This window comes from Sebastes umbrosus, chromosome 10, assembly GCF_015220745.1.
Source record: "Sebastes umbrosus isolate fSebUmb1 chromosome 10, fSebUmb1.pri, whole genome shotgun sequence".
Lineage (NCBI taxonomy): Eukaryota > Metazoa > Chordata > Actinopteri > Perciformes > Sebastidae > Sebastes > Sebastes umbrosus.
In genome coordinates, this window is record NC_051278.1 from 29,599,487 (window position 1) to 29,617,893 (window position 18,407).

An 18,407-nucleotide genomic window follows, 5' to 3' on the forward strand; every position below is an offset into this window, starting at 1 on the left:
CTATATATTAAGTTAATGCAAAGACACAAGTGGATTCCAATGGTTGCAAAGTTGGGGCAAAGAAACACGGACTGCGGGCGCCTGGGTTAGCTCAGTTGGTAGAGCAGGCGTCCATGTATTAAGGCTTGGTCCTGACCGCGGCGGCCCGGGTTCGAATCCGGCCTGTGGCCCTTTCCGCATCCACTCTCTCTCTATCCACTGTCCTGTCATAAAAAAAATGGAAAAAATGCCCCCAAAAAGATAACTTTAAAAAAAAAAAAAAAGAAACACGGACTGCAAAAGTAGTCCAGTTGTGACATTTGCACAAAAAACATGAGGCAAAAGATTTGCTTTGCATTCAATCTGAACGCACCTTAATACAATACTATTCCTGATAGCCAAATTACTACAGTTTAGGGGAGTTGCTGATGTTTGTTACATATTTTTGTGTCTTTCAAACGAGTAAACATTATGTGGGGAAAAAATGATTTACATTGTTTTTTATTTTGGTTGAAAACCTTTTGGGAGCATCGTACTCTCAAATACATTGAACAGTTCAATTCTCTATGAAACTATTTTGCAACCCACAAGCCTCATAAAACCTTTGAAAACCGCTGAACTAATGTATTTTAATTTAGCTAAAACAAGGCTGTCCTGTTTGTCTTGGATTCCAAAAAGCTTAATTTAAAAAAAAGAATTCCAGATTTTCATCTGACAACGACAAGCGTGACCGTGAAAGGTGTCGAGAAACAAAGTACTGACAAAGTTTGGTTGTAAGGAATAGCATTAGTGCTCACTACTTGTTCTGTCATTACTGGGATACATCGATCAGGGACAGATAGTAGATCTTTAAGGCCTCAGTATGCTTGAAACAGACTAGTTTGTATGACAGCACATGTAGAATCAAAAGTGTTTCTACCTTTTCTGGATGGTAGATACACTTTTGACTAAAAGGTGGGGCCTCATCAATCTCTCTCCAACAACTCTGTGTTTTGTGTGTTGTCCCTGCTGAACGTCTGATCACGACTCCTTGTGATTCCACCAGACGCACAGTAGCGCATTTCAGAAGTGTCCCAGAAGCAGCTATCCGCTTTGCTACGCTAAACGTACACGCATGGTCTATTTTTGACGGAGACGTGGTGCGTTGCACAGAGCAGATCGAGCTGGGCAGGAAGTGGAACGGCTAGGGCACCCGGTCAATTTTCAAAATAAACATCCTTTGCAGACTCCTGATGATATCATATCACTATACAGGCACAAATCTTTGATCCACGTTGTTCAACTTTTAACGGCATTCACTTTGTTTGTAGGCTACAAAGTAGGAAATAACAACAATAAAAACACAATTAAAACAGACAAAAAAAGAAACCATTTAACTACGTAGCCTACCGGTAGAAGTACAAATATCCCGGAAAAATTAACAAATCCACGAAATATGCAAGTCGGGCAAAACCGACTGGTATGAGACCGTGCCGGGGATGGAACAAAACAAAGTCGCAGAGGTGGAATCCCGGCGTAAAGGAAACATCTGGTCACACACCTGGCCAATCACTGCATCAAAGTGTGCAGTATTGTTGGTTTATTGGTTTCCGGATAGTTCGGAAAGCTAAATTGCCAGACACCTCGATTCCGGCTTTCGAAAAGGGGGAATTCAAACGCTGTTAGATGATCCGACAAGCACTTAATTTGAAGCATACCGAGGCCTTTACCGCATTTATGTGAATTCAGCATATTACTACTCACCCTCGGCCTTTTCCTTTCTCATACTGTAACTCACGACTCCTGCATCTCGTCTGGGCAGAATTTCAGTGCCGCTAAAACCGGCACAGAAGATAAATCACAGAGCTTAACATGTCAAACGCAAGCTCCGCATGTCATCAAATATACCACTTATATATTTAGTTATATCAAGAGAGTCATGTTTTTCTGCAACATCCTATCATCAGAGTTTATGTAAATGTAAATATGTATTTCTCCTGCACTCTTCATACACATTATCTCTGCTTGCACTGGTTATGCAATATAATGCATACGCACACACACACACACACACACACACACACACACACACACTATACAAAGCAGTCTGTCATTTGTCTATAACACATTTACAACTTCATATGAAATGAAAAGTTATGAAATATGTGTAAGTTTCACATTAGCTGGATTGTTACAGATGTTGCAGCATCCTAATGGAAACCTGTAGAAGTGTAAATAGTATCACCAGAGAATTTATAATGCAGTTAAATGTCAGCGTAGATCATATAGTATCCTCATCTTCTTAATTTCATGAGAACATAACCTATATTGTTCATGTACACTGCGATATACAGTTGAGTTACAATGAGTTTCACATATCATTCTCTCCTACGTGCAGCAACGGCATCTCCCGTACAAGAGTCCTTTCCTTTAATTCCGTCAGTTTTTTCTTTCTTTCTTTCTTCTTCATTTCCTCCTTTTCATTCTTCACGGTTTCTTTTCCTCATCTGAGTCACTTTGTGGTGTCCTCCTCTTCCCCGTGTGAGACAGCTGGATCTGATCTGAGGAGGAGACAAAGATGGAGGGCAGAGTTTAGGAAAGGTTATGTTACCACTAAAATGACATTGTTCCAACACGTTTTTGAGTGGAGGGGGACTTTAACTATGTGGATTCAGTTACCAGACCTTATTTTCATACTCCAATATCATAGGAATATCTGGTCAAAAAGCACTGTCAATGAGCATTTTGTTCAAAATGAACATTCTGTTTATGATATTCAGTCTTGTGTATCTATGTTACAATAATAAAGTATACTAACGTGACAGTATGAAGGATATGATGATCTGATCGGGCAATAGTTGGATATTAATGTAACGTGAAGTTGTAATGTACTTAAGTGACTTCATCTATTGTTTGCATGGACTGGAGGCATCATGTGATGTATACATCAGACCGGCAATACGTCATGCAGCGTAGCTTCTCATCAGCACGCCCCTTTTAGGGGGAAAACAATCCTGCGTAAACGCCAACAGCGTAAACGCCAACAGCGTAAACAGAGGAAGTTGACACATGGCAACAACAGTAAATCCAAAAATGCTGATCTCCGATTTGTTCCCCATGCCATGTCCTAAAAAATATATTTATATAATAGAGGGGCTTTATGGCTCCAAGCTATAGACCAGACCAGCATTGCGTCATCGCCGAGGCTGCGCTCCCTTTTTGGGGAAAAGAAACTCGCTGTCACCTTAGGAGAGAAACAAGAAAATGCAGGAGATGCTGTTGTGTCGCGGGTTAACCGAGGCTTTCACACAGAAATCTGAGGCACATAAGATACTTGATTATTCACTGTCAGTGTGGTAAATCGCTAACTGATGCTGCTGACTGTTATGTTACTACTAATAGATAGCTAACGTTGCCTTGAATGGGAGGCTGCTGCTGTACGGTCATACAGTATAGCAGCATCAGACTGTCGTCTCCAACTATAGCTATGTAGACTAAACTATATACTATAGTGTAGATCAAACAGTTGGCTATCAACAGGTTGGTTATTTACAGACAACACTAAGCCTAATGTGATTCAATCAAATATGTATAGATGTCTGGATAAGCAATATCCGGCAACTGTGTTGGACAGGGGAAGACCGAAGGGGTATGACGCCGATCAACCTTCATTTATAAAGGTATCGCGAATGCTCAGGTTCAGGCAAGATTGCAAAATAATTGTTAGATGTGTTTAACATGAGATTATTGAATAAAAATTACAATCCAAACACATGTCGTATTGCATTGACATCTATGTGATCTTTGGTTTCTATCCCCCAAAACGGGGCGCTTAACGTTTCGTATGTGCCGGTCTGATGTACGTCGTAAGTCCATCCATTCGTCAATTTTCTGCCGCTTATACAGTGTGGGGGGGGGGAACCAAACCACCTATGGTGTGGATTGGATCATACGTATAGACCTTTGAGTACGGCACTACTGGTGAGGAAAGATAACAAGTAGTCTGCATTACCTGAAAGTTTATTGTAGCCAAGGGAAGTCCAATTTGCTCTGTTGGCTCAAGGAAATCATGGAGTTCCTGTTTCTGCCAGCGGGTTCTACTGGTTCCACATCAGGCCTGTAAGGAAGAGGAAACAGTTATTACAGTAAGCTACTGGCTTTTTACAGTATTTCTGATGGACATCAGTGACACTCCCTTCGATTTGCATCACAGCAGCTCAGCCTGGGAGTATGAGAACACATAATATTGTCCATTATTCCCACATTGTCAGAAGAGCTGCAGTTGGCCGGCGTGCATGTCTCAGCAGGAGGGTGGTGTTCTTTCTAATGAATCCTGGACTGCAGCCATATCTCACCAGGCCTCAACTTAAATCCAAGGCGTAATTCTCCCACTCCTCCAGGCATACCTCAGGCTTGACTCTGCAACCCCCCCCTCCTCTGTCCATCTGGGTCTGTGCCAAGCCCCGGTCAGGACAGAGGGAGAGACTGAAGGGGCCAACAGCCCTCCACCTCCCATCAGATTCCAACAATGTACAAGCTCTCAAATAAAGAAAAGCCACAGTTCATCCCCACTCAGACCTCTCCTCTCACAGGCAAAAAAATGAAGCTAATAGCTCCCTTTATCTCCATCTGCCAGGCTGCTGTCACACTCTTCTTCTTCTTGCTTAACAGTCACTGAAGCTGTCACCGCTTTCCCACCCCAAAATTGTGCCTTTCTTTTCCACCATGCTGTTTTTTTTTTTCACTGCAGTCAAATTACTTGCATTCCTCCTTAGTTCAAACAAACAAGGGAAACAAGCACAGCTTATTTTCAGTAGTTTTTCCCTGGTGCATTTCAACCCAAAGGAATGAGACATCATGACAAAAACAAAAGACACTTAAGTTTGGGCTTTCTGTTTATAGTAATTCTAATTAAGCCTCTTGAGCTGTATATTTTCTTTGGCTAACAGTTGTCCCAACTGTGTAGTGTATATACAAGTAATGATTAAGTGATGAGTGATTCAGAATTAGTATAACCATATCTATCAGTGAGGTTTGGTCAACGATCAAATTCAACAAAGAATGAGAGTGGAATTTGAGGGCCAGAAAAACGATACAGAATCAACCAGAGACAACTCCCCGAGAAAGTACAAGGTGTGGTGTTACCACTTCACACTGTTCCACAGGGTGATGTAGCCACTGAAGATGTCCTTAATTCCTTCATAAACAGGACAGAATCGCTAACTCCTACATCCAAAAATGCTCCTTTAAACACGCCTCTTTGGGACAAACTCACTCCAGCTGCCAACCCAATCCATTACCCTTGGCTACATGCAGGAGAAGACAAGATCCTGGAGACAAGAGAGTCCAGCAACCCGCTAGTGAGGTTTGCAGAAGTCCCCGTTCGAACGAGCCGGAAGTGGCAGGCGTAGCATGGAGATCAAAGAGACTATTAGCAGGCTGCAACATCCGGAGATCGTCGCCAGGCTGCGATGTGGACAAGCAGAGGTGGGCAGAGTCTCTGGTCGAAGGCCACCAAAAAAAGAGGGGAAAGGTGGTGGTGACAAGGACGGAGCAAGCCCGATACAAAAAAGCAATGTCGACAAAATGGGAAGAAATGGGAGGGCATTCTCAACAGGTCTGTCAGCTGGACCAACCTGTTGAAGATCCAGCAAGTCAGGCTCAGCTTCCTTCTCAAGGCAACCTATGCCCTGCCCTGCCCCTGAAACCTCCACCAGTGGTTCGGCAATGAAAAGGGTCACCCCCTCTGCAATACCACCAATGCTGACCTTCAACATATCCTGTCAGGGTGCAAAACCATATTGACCCAGGGGCACTACAGACAGCGGTATGACCAGGTCCTGAGGAAGCTGGCTGAAGTACTGGAAGCCTGCAAGCAGGTCAAGAACAATAACCGTCCCAGAGCTGATGAACACCTCACCGTTGGAGGTGCAACAGACAGAAATGTCCAGCAGGTAGTAACACCAACCTGTACGATCCAACTACTGCAGTTTTAATTGACAAAAGTCCAAGGCTTTCACTCTGCGTTATTCCAGTTCACCCTGGAGGTGTTGGATGGGATTTAGATCAGGGCTCTGTGCAGGATAGTCAAGTTATTCCACACAAAACTAGGGAAAGCATTGCTGCATTGGACGTGGTCTTCTAGACCAAACCAGGAAAAACAGCTCCAGATGAAAATTAAACGAAAGTCTGTTGAGTCTGTGGGGTCATGGGTCATGTTTTCAGTGTTGATTTAGTATAATGGTCCATAAACAGTTTATAGATAATATACAGCACAACATGTAGTCTGTAATGTATTCCTCACATGTAGAGTTGTGGGCAGGACATCTTCAGTGAGGCGGAAGTCAGTCCCAGCCTGTTTTGGTTCCTCAACTTAGTTTTCCTCACCAGGTCTTTGACTCTTCCCCATGTGTAGTTTTCACTCAGCTAAACACAAAAACACACAAGAATGACAATTTAATACCAATATTTAATTTAATACTTTTAGATGTGACAAGTGACCACAAGACCAAAGTTCTAAAGCCCTGCCAGCATCTCCCACAGGTTTTCATTAAGGTGTGTTCATTTGTGCAAATTGGGCTGCTGGACCGTTTGTGTAGTCTGTGTTGTTTTGTCCCAAACAGCCAACATACCAAAAGTGTATTAGCTATAGCTAGCAGTGGATGCATTGACTACTTGAGTTTGTTCTGTTTTTTCCCTCCAGTCTCTCCTTTGTCCTTTCATTTCTGTACGTTCATGAAGCTGATTCATAAAGATATATAAGTAAATATATACAGTACAAATTTCGGATTTGCATCTAATCACGTCTTTTCCATTGACTTTGTATGCAATTGGGCCTGTCTAAAATGTGCCACATGTTTTGTTTGAACACAACTAACACTGAAAAATACAAACATATACAGAAGAAACAACATACTAATTAGGTTTGTCCTGAAATGTTGCGCTACAGTAGTCATCTGGTAGGTCATTAAAATCAAAAGATTTTATTGGCAACAAAATATTCCCAGCATTCTGCTGTTTTATGAAGTGTGCAAACTTGACTTTTAGTGGCACTAGAGGTAAGGTCAAGGGGTTGGTCTTTTAATTGTAGAAGAAAAGAAAAGGTGGTGGTAAAAACTACAGAAAAATATACTAAATTGGTAAATCTCTGATCCACAAGGCTGAACAGCCAATCAGACAGCTTGTTCTTATTAAAACCAGGGTTGTAGCATGTTCAAGTTCATACTAATGCCATAATGTATACTCTTAACCCTTGCTGACACAACTGTCAGGACCGCTGGAGATATCTGCAGGACGGAAAGCAGTGCACCTCCCCACATAAACACTGATTGGACAGACAATCTGTAATCTGTGTATGTTAGTATAGTATTAGTACGTTAATATCAACACAATCAATAATACAATACTAAGAAGCAAACTAGCGATCTGAACTGGAATCTGGGCATTAGTCCATTTTCCGCAGTACTTTGCCTCATATGTCTTTACATGAAAAGGTCCTTTGTTAAATAATACCAAGACACTGCTGAGTGCAATTCTTGTAGTGGATCTATAACATGTGCACATGTCTCACCCTGCGCTGGGAGATGGACAGCCCTTCCGTGCTGTCCCCGAGGAAGCGGACCTCCCCCTCAGTGTAACTCCTTCGGTTCAAGCCTGTCCTCCACAGCGGGACGGGTGTCAAACCCTCACCGCTCATGTCTGAAACACAAATCACAAAAATGTACAGGGTGTGAGTGGGAGAGTTAGTTTGGGTAAGCAAGGGTTGAAATCAGTATTCATATGGTCCAATCTGCGTCTTTGTAAGGCAGTTCCTTCTTTTTACAGTGATTTGGTAACTGCTTCTATAGAGCCCCACAGCCACCAGAGGCCCGTTCACGTGCAAATCACTCATGTGCACTCTGTTTATTTATTGTCATAGTTGAGTTGTTTTAGGTTTTTTGCTGTGCACATTTGTATTTTAAAAAGTTTTAAATGCTAATCTGGTGTCTTGGGGAAAATGTCAAAGTGTCATTATATCTTAATTACAGTGTGTTCTGGTCTGGCAGACATGTTAATCAAAAACATATTTGAAAATGTATTTGTAAACCTAATTTTTAGGAGACAGTGTTGTTAGTGTCATGTTTCCTGCCACCCAATGAGTATTTAAGTTCAATTAACTAATTAACTGACTAATTAACTTTGGTCTTCACTAACTGGCTCTTTAGCTGCTAAATGCTCCACTATATTCACCCAACACATTCTCATCCCAGCTCGGCACATACCGGCGCTTTGTCAGACCCCTCGGCATCACTTTTCAGGTCGCAGTAACCACGTGCTCAGTGTTGTGAAGTAAACAAAAGTCGTTGAGCCGTGGAGGAGGAGGGATCAACTTTGAATGCTGTGTGTTTAGAAACAGCAACCGACAACTGTTACATATAATACCTTTAAAACTGTGTTGCACGTGTACTCTATATAAGTTTGGTTTGTGAGGTGAAATGTTTGTTCACATGTTGGGAGCCGCTGCTTGCATAAGAAGGGAGTGATGACTGTTCTGACAAATGGTGAAGGAACTCAGGTCTGTTTTTTGCCCCCGTTCATCCCACTCCCCACTTCTCCCACGTCCATGTAAACACACCTCCCCTCATCACATGGGCTCACACTTTCTACTGATCACGGCCCTCCGTTAGATAAGGAAAACCCCGGGTCGACAGCTGTGTCTCGTGTTTTTGTGTGTGAGGCTGTATTAAATCAGGCCAGTCCTCCCATTTATTTCAATGTTTGTAGTGCGTTTAGGCTGCGGTGGGGGTGGCGGAGGGGAGGGGATGCCGAAAAAAAAAAAGTTGAAACATAATCAGCTTTTGGAGAAACGAAACTCCGGTTGCGCTGCGGTGGCCAATAACGTAACCCGGCCACGTGAAGGAGAGCAGCATGAATAACCAAAACACAAGTGACAATCCCACACCGCCGCACAGCATAATCTGGGCCCCCCCTCCTCTCCTGACTCCTCGACCTCTTCTCCAGATCCAGTTTCCTGCCCATCAGAGGAAGAACCGAGACATTCCAGAGTCCACGGGACATTATGTGTTTCTCGCCGTGAGCAGGATGCCAGGAATTCCGCCCGTGTCCGACTCGAGTCATAATTACATCTTCCCCCACGGGGACCACCGAGCTGTCGGCCACCACCGCCTCATCCTTAGGCAACGTGAGCCGCTCCGAAAACAGTAATGATAACATGAAACTTAAGTACTGCTAAGGCTTTTTAATAACACACCTACGGTAACAGATCCATTTCAGGAACATGTCAGACAAACACTGGAATGAAAACATTAATACGTAGCTCTGCGCGTGTGTGTTTGTTGACACATCCCACTGGGGCAGGTTATTAAGTGCTGATCCTACTAGTAATTAAATGCTAAAGGTTAAATAGGGGCAGTTTTAGTAACCTCCAGGGCACTCAGCTGCATATCATAGACTCACAGAATAGAAAGCTACTACTGTATAATGAATATCTTATCTTCTAGAAGCCCAATGCTTTCACTGTACTAGATGAAGTTGCATCTATACAAGTATATGTACTCGCTTGTCCTGCTCTCCTGGTGTCACTCAAACCCCCTGCAGCTCAACAAATCAAAAACCAAAGAGATGGTCATAGACTTCAGGAAGTCTAGACCACCCCCACGACGAGGTGGGTACCTACAAGTACCTCGGGCAGCAGCTGGACGACAAACTGGACTGTGTATAAACACTGACCACCTCTACAAGAAGGGCCAAAGCAGACTGTACTTCCTGAGGAGGCTGAGATCATTCAACATCTGCGGAAAACTCCTGCGGATGTTTGGATAATAATTTTACCCTTCACTTTTGTTTTCTCTTCCAAATAAATTTGACCAACCTTGTTCACAATCTGATCATTTCGCTGCTAGTGTTTCTTGCCCTGTCAAACCAGCCGAGTGGTTACAGTGCATGACACGATGTCCCCAGTATGATTCCAACTCTGGGACCTTTGTTACATGTCAGATTCCTCTCTCGCTCTCTCTCTCTCTCTCTCTCTCTCTCTCTCTCTCTCTCTCTCTCTCTCTCTCTCTCTCTCCCCATTTCCAGTCTGCCACTACACTCTTCATCTGTCCAATAAAAGCAAATAATGCCAACAAAAGCATCTTCTTTTTAGTGATGTCACTGTGCTCCAAGATATAACTATATATATATAACTACTATATAATATAAGATAGAACTATTTACTTTGAGTACAATGTAATTACCTCCGCCAAGGCCGAAGGCCTATAGGAAGGAGGTTATGTTTTCACCGGCTTTGGTTTGATTGTTGGTTTGTCCGTTTGGAGGATTACTCCAAAAGTCCACGATGTATTTTTATTAATTTTTTTAGAGGGGTGGGGTGTGGCAATCCATTAGAGTTCGGTGGTGATCCGGATCATGATCCGGATTCAGGATTTTTTTTTAATAACTCAGCCTGTGCATTACACACAGGCTTTAGGACATGCTCAGTGTAACTGATGACGCGTTCATAACGCGTCACACAGCCTCTTTCCTTCTGCCTGCAGAGAGAGGGACAGAGAGAGAGAGCAGGGGGTGGAGGGAGGGGGGGCACCTGTAGATTCTGCGTTTTTTCACATTAAACTCGGTGAAATTACAGTTATGTTCGACCAAAGCACACTTGGTGATTGTTGGAAAGAGTAACAACAACGATTTAGGTCAGTTTTACTTTGCTTCTGTCCAGTTTGAATGAAGTGTTTTATGCTGCTCTGCTGCGTACAGCTGATCTCAACATAAACAAAAATACACGTGGATGATGTCACAAGCTGCACGGAGAGGGGGGGCAATCGTACTCGGGCAGCTTGGCAGAGGTCTGCGCTCTCTGAGTGCCACTCCAGTTACCAATGGGAACGGTGGCCAAAACCATGATTTTCCTTTATTTGAACACTCTTTGACATCACAAATTGTCTTGTTGATTATAACAAGACATCTTGAAATGTGTGCTAGCTAGACTCACCAGCGCTCTCTAATGAATCTCTAGCATGTAGTTTGGCTCTGTGTGGTGAAATCTGTGCCATCAAACACAATTGTAGTACTATTTTTTGAGCATGTGTTCATCACATACTGTACACAAAGAAAATTGTCTGGCTTAAGATAAATGAATGAATGAAAACATGTTCTCACATGCTCACTATGTTTGGACATGTTTGTTCAATAGCACCTTGAAGGACACAATTTGAAAGTTGTTGTTTCTTTTCTGTAATTTCTTCCTTTTTGCAGCAAATAAAGTAAAATATGCCATAACATTACCTCCCCTGGTTGATATGAGCGGATGCCTGGTGACCTCGTGGATGGTGGATAGGTCAGAGAGGGTTCCACTGGGTGACAGAAACTCACTTTTGGAGTGTCTCTTCTGAGAGTCCTGGAAAGCCAGGCTGGCTGCAGCACAGCTGCAGTGCTGCTGGAAAAAGTCCTGTTCAGAAAGGAAGGAAGAAGAATATTCTTAATTTAGCATTTCATATTATGAATTTCTACTGGTTTGCAGTAGAAACTATCGACAGGGTCAGTCAGAATGACCATGTCAAATTTGAAATTATTTTACTGTATTTGTTTTTGTTGAGAAAATTAAAAAATAAATTAAAGGCAAGATCACCTCAAAACACAAACTTGACACTAATTACAGAGCATAAATTCTTCCTTCATTTGTTCATACAAATGAAATAAAATGAATAATAAATAAATTAAATAATCCTGCAACCTGTTAGACTACTTTTACTTGTTTGTGCCATGTTATGGGCCAACCGTTCCCCAAAACTTCATATTTGTTCCAGAGAATAATTAAATGCTCAAGACAGTGCGTTACTGTATTACCGTATTATACACGGGCATTTGAGCCCGTGATATTTTGGTCCAATATGTGTGTGTGCAGGTGTCTGTGTGTCAGTATTGTACGTATGCTCATCCTGTGTGGGTTCACATCCTTCCATGTCAACTGAAAGGGTGACGACAGTATGACACCACTTCCAGGTAAAATCCCATAATAGGGCAAACTACGCAAATGCAGCCTACGACAGCAGCGTCACGGGATTTTTCTGCTGCTCTATAAATATTACAGAGCATGTGTACGGACACACACACACACACCACCTGCATGGCTTCATTGTGCGATCCTAGATTACAGAAAGTCAATTCCTGATTTTTGCCACATGATCTCTTTCCCTGCTCTGAAGTTACCTTTCACCTACTGTGGAAGCAAGGTTCAAATAGGCCTCTAGAGCAACACATCCAATTGCACATATGCCTACACACGCACATTTCCCTCCTGATATCGACACAAAAGAACCCCTCTCTCGGCTTTATTACATAACAACTACATAACGTCGTTTATATCCCACGCCTCTTCTTTTTTCTATTTTTGTTAAACCTCTGGTATTCAGTGTTTGACCAGATCAGGCCTGCAGATGTCGACTCCAGTATTATTTTACTGAAGCATCTGATCGCCTAATGAGGTAACACAATGAAAAACAGAATATATAGATAGATAGATAGAAAGAATAAGAGCAATAAAAAGTGTGAAATCAATGTTCTCCACCTTCAAAATAAAAATAAGTAAAAGAACAGTCACACACCTCTTTGGCCTTTGTCACCTTGCTGTCCTTGTGCAGGCCGCAGATCTGCCTCTGCAGCCGAAGGTTGGTCTCCTGCAGCTGGCCGATCTTCTCGAGGAGTTGGCAGATGTGCTCCAGGTAACCCAGGCCTGAACCCAGAGGGTTGGAACTCGTCTGCTGTGCCTGAACAAACAGAAGGTGAGCAGGTTACTCAGGATACCCGGGGGAGAGTTACCAGTTTTCTAACGTTTTTGAAGTTTTGTTTTTTGAAGTAAGCTACGAGAAAAGTAATGTGTTTGCTCTGACACTTCAATCTTGAACGGAGTTGGATCTGAAAGGATGGTAATAGGGACTTGCTTTGGTTCCCCTGAAGAGGTGGATGGACTCAGTGATGTCATTGTAGGATATTCCTACTCATCAATATTTTTACATTAACATTGGGTCAAATTACTGTGTAAGAAAACTCTACCGAGCATTTTGCATCTTTTACAACCCACAACTTCACTGTTTTGGTTCACTTTCTCTGCTCTCATCAACCCCTTCCATTTTGGTCAAAAAAACAAAATGCACCAATCGGGTTCAAAGGGTTAATGTAATATATATCCGTTGGATTTCCTCATCTGTGTGACTCCACAGAGCCTCTTTACTGCGAGCTACCAGACGAATGCGACTAATTAAGATAAGGAAGGGTATTCCTTCCAGGAGATGACCCTCACATCCTCCAGGGTAGTTGTTGATGAGGGGGAGGGTCTGTAACCGGAGGCCGTTCTGGCTGAGACAGGCACGTTATCGGGGCTGGGGCAGATCTTATCCACGGCCCCACAGAGACCAATGAGTGATCCACGGACGGGAAGAGAGAGTGAGATTTGGGAATGCCCTCTTTTGCGTGCGCAGACACATTTTAAAATGGGCAAGCACATGCAAACAAACACACACACACACACACACACACACACAGACACACCCTGCTGCACTTCCTCTGAGTTGCTGCCATCGAGGGCCGATAATGTCTCACACACGGAGCTGACTGAGGTCACAAGGATGTGAAAAGCTACATGTCTTGACAAGTGAAGTTTGGATAATACTAGAGTAGGCCTATGTGCTTGTGTTGCATGCAACACTGGATCCAATATTGCCTGAGGTGGACATTAGTAGCTGACGTCAGACCTTTTGATTGGAAAAGAGCTATTTAGACGTTATTTATTTGAATCTGAGGGTCATTATGCTGCAGCTAAAGGATGTCTGAAGCCTAAATATCATAATCTAAACACTGAAAAATGTAGTCTGAGTAGAAACCGGAAGAAATGGGATTGGGAAAAAAGCCTCGGACATACGTTACGTGTCCACGGACAGCTGCAGTCGAGTGGATGTGCACGTGGTTCCATTCATGCTACTATAGGGTCCGCGTCGGCCCACACTGATGTGTACTCTGCTCACTGATAAGAAATAAACTAAGAATTGGCAAGAAGTAAAAGAAACCAGGAAGTAAAAAAAACACCCTGTAGTACACGTGGACGATCTACACTGTTTTCATTATTCAAAAGGTTAGTCTGATGGATTCATATACATCACAGCGTTTCACGAAATTCCAGAAAATGACTTTGAATTCTACTCTACCAACTTTAAGAAGAGGCAGCAGCTATGCTTGCAGCTCTCTGAAGCTGTACTTAGGCACGTTAACATGCTCACAATGACAGTGATATCATGCTGAAGATTAGCAGGTAATGTCCAAGACTTGGTTACAGCAGGTCTAAGCAAGGAAGTCAAGACATCATTTCCACTCTATCCCAAGACAATCCCAGGGCAGATATGTAAACTGTCCAGTAAGTCATGGCAAGTCAACTCAGGGGTCTCTTCTGGACATGCATGGAAATACCTTCACAGGGAGACGCACAGGAGTTCTGGGGGAATAATGCCATAGCCACCTCAACCGTCTCCTTTTGACTCAAAGAAGCAGCGATTCCACTGGAAGCACCATCCCCATCTCCTCCATGTCTGAGCTCATCACCCAAAAAAAACCCTCATAATGACCGTTTGTATCTGCAATCTTGTTATTTCTGTCACTACACAAAGCTCACGATCACAAGTGAGGTGATAAACTACAGCTGAGGCTGATGGGAATGTCATTAGTTTTACAGTGTCCTGTGAGCAGATACTGGCAGCTGCGTACGAGCTTGGTGGTTTAGGTGTGTGTGATGCGACAAGGAGTTCTAAACAACAATGATGAAGAGGTTAGCGTAGATGCTGCAATGGCATCAGTTCTATCAGAACTGGAGAGTATTTCTTCATTGAAAGAAGAGCAAAGAACGGCACTGAAGCCTTTTCTCGATGTAAAAGATGTTTCTGTTCTTCTCCCGACTGGCTTCAGTAAGAGTTTGATTGACAGATGGTTCATCCAATCACCTGCCAAGTATTTTTTGAAAGTGCCTGCCCTTTTCCAAACAGTTTCCAATGACGGCTTCTCAGATGGTTCTGTGGAACAAACCATCTGGCGGGTCAGGTTGCATATAATATCTGTATCAATGTAAATATTTGTTAAGATGTTTCAGTCTTATCCAAGGTGGTGGACCAACCAACTGATAGTGAGCCAGAGCTACACAGTAGCTAGAAACAGATTTCTAGTGTGGCTAAAACTCATAAATGACCTGTAGAACCACATTCAAATGGTTCCACTAGGACCTTTACAAGAAATATACTGCTGTGAGCCAGTCAAGTTATTCATGTAGCCTATAATATCACAACCGTAAAACCATAGCACTGAAGAACTTTGTTGGAAACACATTCTTTTATTTTGATGACTTTTCCTCTGTATGGCTAAAGAGACTCTTTCTGTGTTCAAGGGGACATATCGTGCTCATTTTCAGGTTCATACTTGTATTTTGGGTTTCTACTAGAACATGTTTATATGCTTTAATGTTCAAAAAACACATTATTTTTCTCATACTGTCTGTCTGAATATACATGTATTCACCCTCTGTCAGAAACACTCCGTTTTAGTGCATTTCAATGGAATGGCAACGGAATTGGGTTGCTAGGAAACAGCTTGGGTCCATGTTTACATCCTGTCAGCTGATGTCATTCACATACACTGCAACAGGAAATAAACTGGGACACATTTAGTATGTTTACATTTAAAACTGTAAAATTGTCTAAATATTGTAGATTTGTGACATCACAAATGGACAGAAATCCTAACGGCTTGTTTCAAAAGCACAATTTCTGAATATGGGCTGTGTGTATTTCTCCATGGATTGAGTATTTTGATACTTTCACAGTATTTATATATAATTTAAACCTGCTTTATAATATAAAATACATCAAAATCTCACTTTTTACAATATGGGACCTTTTATGTGGGATAAATGTAATGTTACTATGGTGGTTGCTAGGACTAGCCTAGTTATTGGTTAAAATTAGGCAATATCTGGTTGTATGATTTAATTTTTCCCTCTTTCACATTTAAAGTAAGAGCATGATAAGACAATAACATCGAAGATCACCGTGGAAACCCGAGGCCTTCTCTGACCCTCACTTTCCATTATCTTTGCTGCATCCAAAATACTTTCCTAAACATGACAGTGTTGGAAAGGAATGAAGCGCCAGATGTGCGGAGCATCCAGATAGGGAGGAAGGTACGAGCAGAGCACGTACGCTGCTTCTCCTGGCCAGACCTCTGTCTTTTCAACACGCAGATAGTGTTTCTGCCTCACTTCCCTGCAGTATATCTTTCAAAGCAGACAGGCAGGAACCGGAGGACACTATGTGCTGGAGCTGTCCTTCTGTCCAAGTGTTGGCACCTAACTTTTGGCTTTGTAAAACTTTCTCATTTTACAGCTAAACCGTGCATCACAAGATGATTTTGAAAACATTTGAGGAGAGAAATAGACATTAACGTAACAGAATATTGATTCATATTTCATTAGCACTGCCTAGTTTGACCTTTTGGTCGGAGTTCGCAAAGTGATTGACAGCCGTTTCTCATAGACAGCAGATGGACAGCAGATCTCAGATAGGCTTCTATAAAATCATATTTGCTCCAATCTCGTCCACTCGTCCATATGCTAATAATTTCACTGTAACTGCGGGTGGCTATCAGCGCCGATCTTTGCGATTGGATTGTTTTTGCAGTGAGGCTCATTTGCATAGAAAGGGGACAATTTAGTGCCAAATGTCTTTACATTGACTAATTTAATTACATGCAAATGGCACAGGAGCACAGTGCCGTTAGCGGTGCATTTTACCCTTTGCAGGTGACAACCATTAAATTACACGGTTGGCTTTTGTCCTATTTGTGCAGGTTTAGCGGCCGCAAAAGTCGCGTAATCCTTTTGTGAATTCGCCCCTTTGAGTGTTTATCAGGTGTAATAACCTGATAGACACTGTCTAATGTTGTGCAGCTGAGGAATTCAAGTAAATGGCGTGTGGATTCAGGATTCAGGCTTCATTAATTACATTTCACACTAGCACTGATACCAAGTGTGAGATCAGACATGCAGATAAACAGTCCATATGATTACGGTTACTTGGAACTATGACAGCTGTGTACTCAATGATATCTCCAACATCTGACCATTAAGACTTTAACTTTAAGAGATTATAGAATCCATTCTTGTTGTATTTAACGACAGACGGAGGAACAGAGTAGAAGAGAAAAGGTAGGTGGGTGAGCACAGAGAAAGTCCTTAATGTTCACATATTTGAGGCAAGAAAAATCCCATATCCCTCTGCCGCGGACTACAGAGTCCCATTTAGCAGGGGAAAGGAATTACATTATTAACTTTGGTGACAAGTGACGATGATGACCGTGGGGGCCACACCACCTTTACTGCCTGTCAGCAATGTACCCCTACCGTCATGCTGAGGCCCCTAAAAGCCACCGCCACACGCCATTACCCCACAGGGGCTCCGGGGACCTATCAAAGAGCCTTTATCTGGGTAAATATGTGAGTAATTTGAGATATTTGACACCTATTTGATGTGTCCAGGTAGGCCGCCAAGCTCTAGGCCTGGAGAACTGGAGGGGGTTCAGATGAGAGAGGGGCAGGTGGTCAGCGACAGTATCGCTAGAAAAATCTCCAGTCCCTCTGCACAGATGAACAGGTGCTGCGTGACATGAGTCCATGAAAAAGCTGCCGCGCACTGTAACGCATGCCCTCCCCACCTTGCGGCTCTCGTGTTATGGTTTGCCCGATATGCCGGCAATAATAAAAACCTTGTCTTCGAAATGGCCTTTGAGCTCGGCATTGTTTTGACAGATCTTTGAGGATGAGACAGGGAGGATGTGGTGGACGACTACTGGATGGATTGCCATGAAATTTGGTATAGACATTCTTGTTCCCCTCAGGATGATCCCTTGACTATTTACCAAGGGGCCATCATCAGGTTATATCATTTTGATGTGTCAAATACTTCAGTTTATGACCAAATACCTGCAAAACTAATGACATTTCCATCAGGCTCAGCTGTACTTTGTCTGTACTAATTACTAAATGACAGCATGCTAACATGCAAGCCAAAGATGGGCGGAGAAAATGGAGAACTTTGAGGTGCTTTGAGAATGTTGGTTTGCCGCGAGGAGAAACCCGCACGGAGTATAAAGATCCAAACGTTTCCTTGTCACGATTCCATGTCAGCTCATGTCTGGCCGTCCTTGTGGAAAACAGAACTGAAGCTTTACAGAGCCGCTAGCGTAGCTAGAGACTCCTGTTAGAACACAGATAATAGAGCCCAAGCTATATATTGACATAGCCAATATTATGCACTGCATAGTAGGCTATTGTACTGATTTGGACATTTTAAAATTCAAAAATATTGATAATGGTATCTCAAAGTAGTAGCGTTTTCAGTACCTCAGCCTGGTAAAAATGTCAA

At 42.7% G+C, this 18,407-nt stretch overlaps 1 protein-coding gene across 1 annotated transcript in view; it reads right to left on the reverse strand.

Moving 5' to 3' along the window:
- Positions 1–266: 266 nt before the first annotated feature.
- Positions 267–18,407, reverse strand: part of si:ch211-250c4.3 (uncharacterized protein LOC100535981 homolog) — a 35,935-nt gene continuing 17,794 nt past the window's right edge. Inside the window, exons 3-8 of the mRNA XM_037783389.1 lie at positions 12,558–12,719; positions 11,239–11,401; positions 7,529–7,656; positions 6,263–6,384; positions 3,971–4,075; positions 267–2,519 (exon numbers count right to left, since the gene is read on the reverse strand). Of these exons, the coding sequence (XP_037639317.1) occupies positions 3,979–4,075; positions 6,263–6,384; positions 7,529–7,656; positions 11,239–11,401; positions 12,558–12,719 (672 nt within the window). The 3' untranslated portion in view covers positions 267–2,519; positions 3,971–3,978. The remainder of the gene's footprint in view (positions 2,520–3,970; positions 4,076–6,262; positions 6,385–7,528; positions 7,657–11,238; positions 11,402–12,557; positions 12,720–18,407) is intronic.